The following is a 9,250-nucleotide window of genomic DNA, read 5'->3' on the forward strand; positions in this document are numbered from 1 at the left end:
TAAAACGAGCTTATATAAGTATGAAGTCTCTAAATTCCCATCGGATATTGGGTTATGTATACAAGATGAAAAGAACATGCGGTTTATCAGTGAACGTACTGGCATGTACACGAGCGTTTTCTTCGTAGATCTATATGAAGCCTGAAACAGAACGTTGTTCAGTGAGAATTTAATGATAGTCTAGGAATGTGTGTGGATTCTAGATAAACAATGGCAATTAGAGATCTCTCTTCTAGTTCTAGCAGTCTTAAATCTGCTACAATTATTTTACTTGTTGTGCTAGTTATTCATATAGTTGGATTTTCTTTACCACGATGGATTTCTGTAGAATTTACAGTTACAGAACAAGAAGGGCAGACAACAGAAACTGGCTATCATGCTGGTCTCTGGCAACATTGCGGATGTGCAAAATCAAAATTTCTAGACACCGGTGCATGTCTATGTTTCTCCAGAACAAATGATCCAAGTAAGTGTATAGATTATTGACGTGCTGAGATATTTTCGTTCTGAGGTTTTACGCGAGATATTGCACAGACACGAAACCCTTTCAAAATTACTAAAAATAGAACGCTGCATATCATTACTAACCACAGATTAAAAGCTGTCTGCTAATAGCCTAAATTCATGAAAAGAGTCTACAGTTTATGTCTGTATATTTAGTATTTTACTTTGATGAACTATCCATTTCTGCAGACAAAACGATTAACTGATAGATCAAATCCATGAAACCTAAATTGTCATTGATTTGTTTTAAATCATCTTTTATTTATTTTTAACCTCAGGCATAAACTCAGTTTCATATATACAATTCAAAACTACCAATATTATCAAAAATATCAGAATACAGAAAAAAATGAAAACAGACTGGCTTAAATACATATACAATATGTATTTGTGTTCACATCTATCCAAATTATTCAGATATTCTTTAAATTCTAAAATGCATAACCCAGTCATTTAAAATATTTCGACTTCTGTAGAAAAGCCTGTAAAAATATAAGGCTTAACTTCAATTTTTTGCAAACAATTAATTTACTTCTTGGAATGGAGAAATTATTAGACAGTTACTTAATAATTAATTATGTTATAAAACATAGTAAAGATCATGAAGCAAAAACAATTGGTCACAGTATGAAACGTAAAATGCATACAAAGAATTATTCGTTGATTGCCAAGTATTTATTTTTCTTAGCCCAATGTTTTTATAGCTTTTGTCCATGCATCCCTTCTTCACAATTAGTATTTAGGAATCAAAGTAATGACATTGTGTTTTCTGTGTTTTGCCTTTTTGAGCATCCATAAATTGGAATAAGAATGTCTGTATGAATAAATATGTTTTGTTTTGTTATTAAAGTAGTAGCATTATATTTTGTTCCGCAACATTTTATTCTTTTAATGCAGTTTTCATGTGTTTTCAATGAAAGAAAAATTCTATGTTGAGAGCTGACCGTAGAGATGGAAACATCTCTTTTAATTTTATAAAAAAAAATATTTCATTTGAATATTTCATTTTTAATATATTCATTAGTTTTTTAACCCTTAACTTTTTTATTCACCATTATGTAATATCCTTAATTTCTACATAAAACAAATCCCAAAATAAAACAACAGACAAAAACATCAAATAATTCACAAATATCTGAAATATGTTAGATGTATTTTTTGCTAATAACAACTGCTTATTTTAACAATTAAAGTATAATAAATGTGAAATAACTTGAAGTTCTCTTTAAATTTGTTCTGGAGGCTTATCATGCAGTAAACAGCTTCTGTCTGTCTCCACTAAATAAAACATGAGTGACCTGAAATTGACCTTAGATTCTGCAAGGCGTCTTACGCGCAGTACAATTACTAGTATTTGGACTAGGTTTTATGAACAAAATGAATTTTGGAACGCCAGGTTAACTTTAACTCAATATTATGCATTGAGTTATCGTGAGTAATTACCAATGTCGATTACCAATAACCAACCACTCTTATCTAAAGTTCAACGGAGGAGGCGTAAAGGTTTCAATTTGTAATCAATACACTTTAAATTGATTGATTCTATGATGACTCATAATTTCTGCATATTTAACGAGAGGTTCACTCGTTACATTATTATCTCAGAAGCTCACTCGATGATAACCATTTTGTTTATATTCATTCCTCGGGCAAAATACTAAGTTCGTCAGAGGCAACCTTTGAGAATACAATGTATATCAAAAGAAAATCAAAGTGCTGCAGCACTGAATGCGACGGACATGAAACCGGAGAGACATTAAGGCTTTGTTTAGGAAAAAAACACAAAATATATAACAGAGAAAAATTGGTCCATACAAGTTCGAGATTTGTACAGCAATATATTTTGTGTCCCAAACTGATATAATTCAGATTTTCTTCTTTCAAGCATTTAAATACAGAATGAAATTTATGCCTAAAAACTCTGGTCAAACTTGTAAATCAGTGTCCTTATCGATTTATTCCAAGAAATGATATGTAAATAGAACAAAAAAACCGTCAACAAATTATATCTAAAATAAAACCATGCAAATAAACTTCAAGCATAATACATTGTACACGTGAGAATGCTATCATAGTGGGCATATAGACAATAAAATATAAGTCATTTGTATTTTTATTTCTCTTGGATATGTCTCATTAAAAATATTTTTGGTTAAAATCATCAGCAATAAATAGTGTATTTTTTATATTTTTTTATTTACAAGAGGCCAGAGCACATCGTTGTTATTTTAATTCAAATGTCACCTAAGCACTACAATGTTTAGTTGTCCTTTTCAATTTCACACTAAATTCCATTTTCAACTTGATTGCTTGTTACAATTGTATAGAATTTCTAAAAGTATTGCATATAATCCGCTGATTTATTACATCCCTAATCGCCTGTCCAAATAGATATTTATACAAACCATCGTTCTGTATCTAATTTACAAGTATTAATAACTGCTGAATATTCAGCTAAATCCGCGGTATGAGTCACGAAAATAGTTCTTCTTTTATTAATACGCGAGTTATTCTAAAGTCACGAAAAACTTTTGATTTGTTAATAATAATGTTTTGTATAATGTAGAATTTCCTACTAATAATTTCTTGGAACTCAGAGTTTACACCTTTATTATAGTATAATTTGCTGTCCTACTTTTTCGACAGCGGTAAATCGTTTCGGCAGTAATTTGCATATGGCGCAATAATACTACGGGACTACAACGTTTTTCTCAATCATATACGTTCATATTTTAACTTGGATAACTTAATTTGAAATTGAAAAGGATAAATATGGAAGATATTAAGATATCCCGACAAAGTATGGGAGTTTTAAAGGATCAAATTCATGTACTATTTTTTGGGCTGTTAATCGGTTGAGGACACCTTGCGCGATTGTAGCTGACGAAATCCCATGTGTAGATGACTTAGCTCTGAACGCGCCTGAGGGCGCGTCCGTCGCAAAAAATCATATTTTGATATTTATTACAGTAAAACTAAAATTTTTCACAGAAATCCCAATAATCTATCAAAAAGCATGAAATTAATATTTTTTATGAGTGTGGATTTTCGTGGTTGTCATTGTATATAAAGTACATATAATATCAGGTTTTTGAAATCAAATCCAATAATTTGTGTGTCCAGTATAATGATCATATTTTGTTTGATAACATTCCTGACTTTTTTATTTTCTTTACTAGTGTGGTTCAACATGGTACAGGCTGCGGAAACCCTCGGACTTATTGGACTAGTTGTGTCTATGTTATTGTCACTGACCACGTTGTTCTATCAACAGAACAAGAAGTTTATGATAGCCAACGTCCTGATTCTACTGGTCTCAGGTAATTGATAATAGTATAAACATGTAGTTTAGAACAAACGAAGTCAATAATAATCACTCACGGCCTCTCGACTCTTTCCGTCAAATTCCGGAGAAAACTTTTATTGGAGTCATAAAACTAGTTTCATATGTATTAATATTCTTGTTACCAATTTCATGTGCAATTGGTAGAAAAAATAGTCCCTTACGAATGCCAAAAACGGCAAAATTGAAAATGTTACATGGACGGTACTAGTAAGTTCAAGCTACCGTCAATGCACGTACCCTAGCATCGACTTGACCAGTATTCAACATTAACCACGAAAGAGGTGAAATTTGGAATTCGAAATATCCACTGATGTGTTCATGTGCATAAAATTATTTTGTTAGACGTTGGTGATACTAGTAGAGTAGAATTGAATATTAACGTATTGCATTTTCCCATATATCATCAAATGTTCCACATATTTTGCAGGTAGTTGCGTACTCAAATTTCGGTATTTAAGTGCCACATATGAAGACATAACGTCTTTTAGCGAATATTTTTATAGAATTATTATCATTTCAGGTACATTGGTGGTGATTGGTTTGGTCGTTTTCAAAGTCAAAACAGATACATTTGAGTTATTTAAAGACTTGGGTAAAATTGAAACATCAGAAATGGAAATTGACCAAGTTGACGCCAAGCTTAATTACGCTTATTTCCTGTGTGGTGTTGCAGGCTGCCTTAGTATACTCGTGTGCGCGCCTCTCTATGTGAAAGATTTATGTTCTTATTCCCCGGACACATTGAATGAATCTGCGGTACATTATACAGCTCAAGGTCAATGCCTTGTCCAAGGAAATATGGACAGCGGATATATGAGAACCTCGGATGAACAATATGGATTTCCACCAGCTTACGAGCAGCGTTATGTGCCGAACAATGCAGAACTGCCCTATAAATCATAACGTTCTCAAGCGCATACATACACGTTTTTAAATGCCTTGTACATAGCAAAGCTTTGCAAAGTTACACATGTATTTTAATACCTTTGAAAAGATACCTTTTATCACGGTGATATCACCGTAATTACAGGGTGGTGCCGTGGGGTACTTGTTGTGATTCAGAGAAGGGCATCGTTAGGCTTTGCATCCACATATATCAGACGATTAGACAATAACAATTAGGCCAATATTTGACGCTATGTATGCAAATTAGCACATGTACGGATTAAGGCGATAGCGGTGTGGATGCGATACCTACTGGGAAAACTGGAAATCTTGGGTTAATGCGTAGGACTGTGTACATTATGTAGATAGTCCACGAGTATGGTATTCTCGTGAGTTGTTTCGCTGAGTTAATAATTACACTTACTGAATTTCTTTCTATAGATCTATCTTTTGTGAAAATGCATAAAAATATAAACAAACGCAGAATGTTTTTTTTAGGAGTTTGTGTATATACAGAACGTTGATTCCAAGCCCGACGTCATGATTCGATCAAATATGGACAATCGATCCTCGATGCATGTATAAATAAATTTGTTCATCGTATATAAATAAGATATTTGTATATTGACAAAATGATGCGTGTGGTTCTGTGTTTGTATTATAATAGTGAATTGCTAGTATCGTTCGACTTCTGGTAATATTGGAATTGTGTCAGAGTTAAATTCAACTGTTAATGCTTCTAGGAATACTTTGATGTAAAAGAACATTATATTTGTGACGAATATTGAATCATACTAGGTTTCTTGATTTACAAAGAAATAGACAATACATCACGTATTGATTATTATTGTTTATTAGTTAGCGTTTACAAAATAAAATGAGTCAAAAACGCCTCGGTCTTTCGACCATTTTAATTAAGAAAAACTTACTACAGAAATACTAACCAATTAAGTGTTTGAAATTATTTTCTATTAAGAAATGATTTAATACGCAAATACCAACTTGTGAGTTTGGTTTTCATAAAATAAGGAGGTTTTATCTATATTTATGCATACAAGGAATGTATACCACATTATTAATATTATCACACGCTCAATAATTTTTTATGCCCCCGGGCATATAGTAATTGAACTGTCCGTCTGTCTGTATAAGGATAACCTAAACAGCAAGTTTTTTTTCTTGAGTTCTACCTGCACCAATGGCTTCATAATTCACACATTCACTAATCAGTTCAAAGAATACAATCTCCAGGGGCAAGTTACATAACCAGGCTTCCATTTTTACCAAGTTATTGCCCTTTTGAGCACTTTGAAAATGAAAAGATTAACCAAAACCGTCAAATTGGATATATCTTAAGTTCTGTCTATACTATTGGCTTCATAATTTTCACATGTACTTCTCGGTACCAAGTGCATTGATATTGCTAGGTAATATTACTGTGTCATCCATTTTTCACAGTTATTTCTCTTTTATCACTTTGAAAATAGGGCATTGTATGGTTAACCTTTTTAGGCAAGTTGGATATATCTTAAATTTCTCCTTAATACTTCTTTTATTATGCCCCCGGGCATATAGTGATTGAACCGTCCGTCCGTCTGTCCGTACGAGGTTAACCTAGAACGGCAAGTTGGATTTTTCTTAAGTTCTACCTGTACCAATGGCTTTTAAGTTTACACACTTACTAATCAATACAAAGTACATGATCTGGGCAAGTTACATAACTGTGGCTTTCATATTTACCAAGGTATGGCCCTTTTCAGCACTTAGAAAATGAATAATGGTTAACCTAAAACGGCAAGTTGGAAATATCTTAAGTTCTATCTATACTAATGGCTTTATAATTTCCACACTTACTTATCAATACAAAGTACATGATATTGCCAAGTTATATAACTGTGTCATCCATATTTCCCAGTTATTTCCCTTTTTTCACTTTGAAAATAGGGCCTTGTCTGGTTAACCTATTTCGGCAAGTTGGATTTATCTTAAATTTCTCCTAATTGCTTAATTTCTTTAATGATATCTTTCATATTTAGTAGGTGGATACCTTTGATGGTCCTCTAATTTTTTGTGGAGTGAGCGGTATCTAGGGTCAAGGTCAAGGTCACTGATTTAAAAAATAAATATAAACATTTTTGCTCATACAGCGTTTATATTTTAGTTGATGTTTTAGTTTAATACAAGCATGGGAGGTCCTCCTTCTTTGGGTGTAGTAAGGGGTCATTTGGGTCAAGGTCAATGTTACCAATGTCAAGGTCACCAATGTTAAAATTGATTTTTACAATTTTACAGGTGTATTGACCTTATTCTATAGACATATGTTATTTATAATTGATAGAAACATAAACTTTGATGGCCTTAGTGGTCAGTTGGGTCAAGGTCACCAGTTCTAAAAATAGATTTTTACACATTTGCTCATACAGCCTTTATTAAGTGACAAATATATTTTATATTTGGTAGGAAGATAACTTGCATGGTCATCATTTTGATTGGGGTATGGATCAGTGGGTCAAGGTCACTTGTGCTAAAAATAGATTTTTACACTTTTGCCCATACCATTTTTATTTATTGACAGATGTTTTTCATATTTGGTAGGAAGATAACTTGCATGGTATTCTTCCTTTGGATGGAGTTAGTGGTCAGTTGGGTCAAGGTCACCAGTGCTAAAAATAGATTTTTACACTTTTGCCCATACAACCTTTATTTATTGACAAATATATTTTATATTTGGTAGGAAGATAACTTGCATGGTCATCATTTTGATTGGGGTAGGGATCAGTTGGGTCAAGGTCACCTGTGCTAAAAATAGATTTTTACACTTTTGCCCATACAGCTTTTATTTATTGACAGATGTATTTCATATTTAGTAGGAAGATAACTTGCATGGTATTCTTCCTTTGGATGGAGTAAGGGGTCAGTTGGGTCAAGGTCACCAGTGCTGAAAATAGATTTTTACACTTTTGCCCATACAGCCTTTATTTATTGACAGATGTATTTCATATTTGGTAGGAAGATAACTTACATGGTATTCTTCTTTTGGATAGAGTTAGGGGTCAGTTTGGTTAAGGTCACCATTGCTAAAAATAGATTTTTACACTTTTGCCCATACAGCCTTTATTTAATGACAGATGTATTTCATATTCGGTAGGAAGATAACTTGCATGAAGTTGAATATTTTTCAACTTCACAAGTCAGAGCAATGACTTGGCAACTTATATTTCTCACAATAACAAAATGCTATGACTTTGTCAAGCTATATTATTTTTGTTTACAATTTTTTGGCAATTTTTCTGTCCTTAACTGAGTGAATGGGTAAACATTTTTTGAAATATTGCTTCTGACAAGAATCTGAGCCGGGGGCATTTGTGTCTAACAAACACGTTCTTGTTTACATTGTGATACATTGAGGGACTTTGAAATAACCTGGCACAAATGTGTACTACATCAACAGGATGTGTCGCATTCATGAACCACGTCCCTTTTCAAAGGTCAAGTTCACCTTTTATTTTGAAGGTTCACACTATCACAACTAGAGATAGGTACACACATTCGTGTCCGGAATATACTTTGTAACTTTGTCATGCATCGAAGGATTTTAAAATAACTTCTAAAGCACAAATGTCAACCACATCTCGATGATGTGTTGTGTGTAAGACCCATGTTCCTACCTCCAAGGTGAAGGTCACTCTAATAGTTTGAATGTACTTAAGGTCATAAGAAGAGTTTGAAGGTACGCATTAGTTTTCAAACTGTAAAGTTGTCACGCATTAGAGGATTTTCAAATAACTTTGCATAAATGTCTATCACATCAAGGTGATGTGTGCATCCAAGACCCTTGTCCCAAGGTGTTAAGTTTGTTATAAAAAGTACTTCATTTCACAAGAACAATGTTAAGCAATTAGTTATTTTCATGGGGGCGTCCGTGGCCGAGTGGTTATGGTCATTGACTTCAAACCACTTGCCCCTCACCGCTGTGGGTTTGAATCCCGACAGGGACATTGGATTCTTTCATGTGAGGAAGCTAATCCAGCTAGCTTACGGAACGTCGGTGGTTCAGTGCATTATTTCAGGCACAAACGGGCTCCTCCACCAGTAAAGCTGAAACGTAATCATATTACCTATACTGTGTCAGTGTGACGTAAAACCCAATCAAACAAACAAAGTTATTTTCATTCTGTTTTCTTTTCATAATACCTGCATGCTTAAGAACCCTTTTTTGCGGGATATGTCACTTGCATGACAACTCTTGTTTATACAGCATTACAGTATATTTTTTCCAATGTCTCATATTTATGAGAAACATAGTTTCATTATGTGGTTCTTTGAATGGAGTTTGGGGTCACTGGGTTCAAGGTAAAGTCCTGCATTTATATATATTTGATAAAGTTGATATTTCTGAACTTCATCACAATTTATAACAATAACTTACCAACTTAAATTCTTCAATACGCCATGACTCCATGTCAAGTTATATAACTTTACTATTTTTTTGGCAAATTTTCTGTGAATGACTGA

The 9,250-nt window shown here is 33.3% G+C and overlaps 1 protein-coding gene across 1 annotated transcript; it reads left to right on the forward strand.

Moving 5' to 3' along the window:
* The first annotated feature begins 116 nt into the window (after positions 1-116).
* LOC132759069 (uncharacterized) lies at positions 117-5,625 on the forward strand. The gene is made up of 3 exons (XM_060750795.1): positions 117-466; positions 3,684-3,824; positions 4,371-5,625. Exons 1-3 carry the CDS (start codon positions 211-213, stop codon positions 4,751-4,753), a joined length of 780 nt encoding a protein of 259 aa, XP_060606778.1. The 5' UTR covers positions 117-210; the 3' UTR covers positions 4,754-5,625.
* Positions 5,626-9,250: the final 3,625 nt, after the last annotated feature.

This window comes from Ruditapes philippinarum, unplaced genomic scaffold (assembly GCF_026571515.1).
Source record: "Ruditapes philippinarum isolate M1 unplaced genomic scaffold, ASM2657151v2 ctg2709_1_1_1_1, whole genome shotgun sequence".
Lineage (NCBI taxonomy): Eukaryota > Metazoa > Mollusca > Bivalvia > Venerida > Veneridae > Ruditapes > Ruditapes philippinarum.

What these genes read in the sequence shown, in the direction of transcription:
- LOC132759069 (XM_060750795.1), top strand. Translation starts at nt 211, where the DNA reads ATGGCAATTAGAGATCTCTCTTCTAGTTCTAGCAGTCTTAAATCTGCT. An exon ending in CTCCAGAACAAATGATCCAA is followed by an intron (nt 467 to 3,683) that starts GTAAGTGTATAG and finishes TTTCTTTACTAG; the next exon opens with TGTGGTTCAACATGGTACAG. An exon ending in CCTGATTCTACTGGTCTCAG is followed by an intron (nt 3,825 to 4,370) that starts GTAATTGATAAT and finishes TTATCATTTCAG; the next exon opens with GTACATTGGTGGTGATTGGT.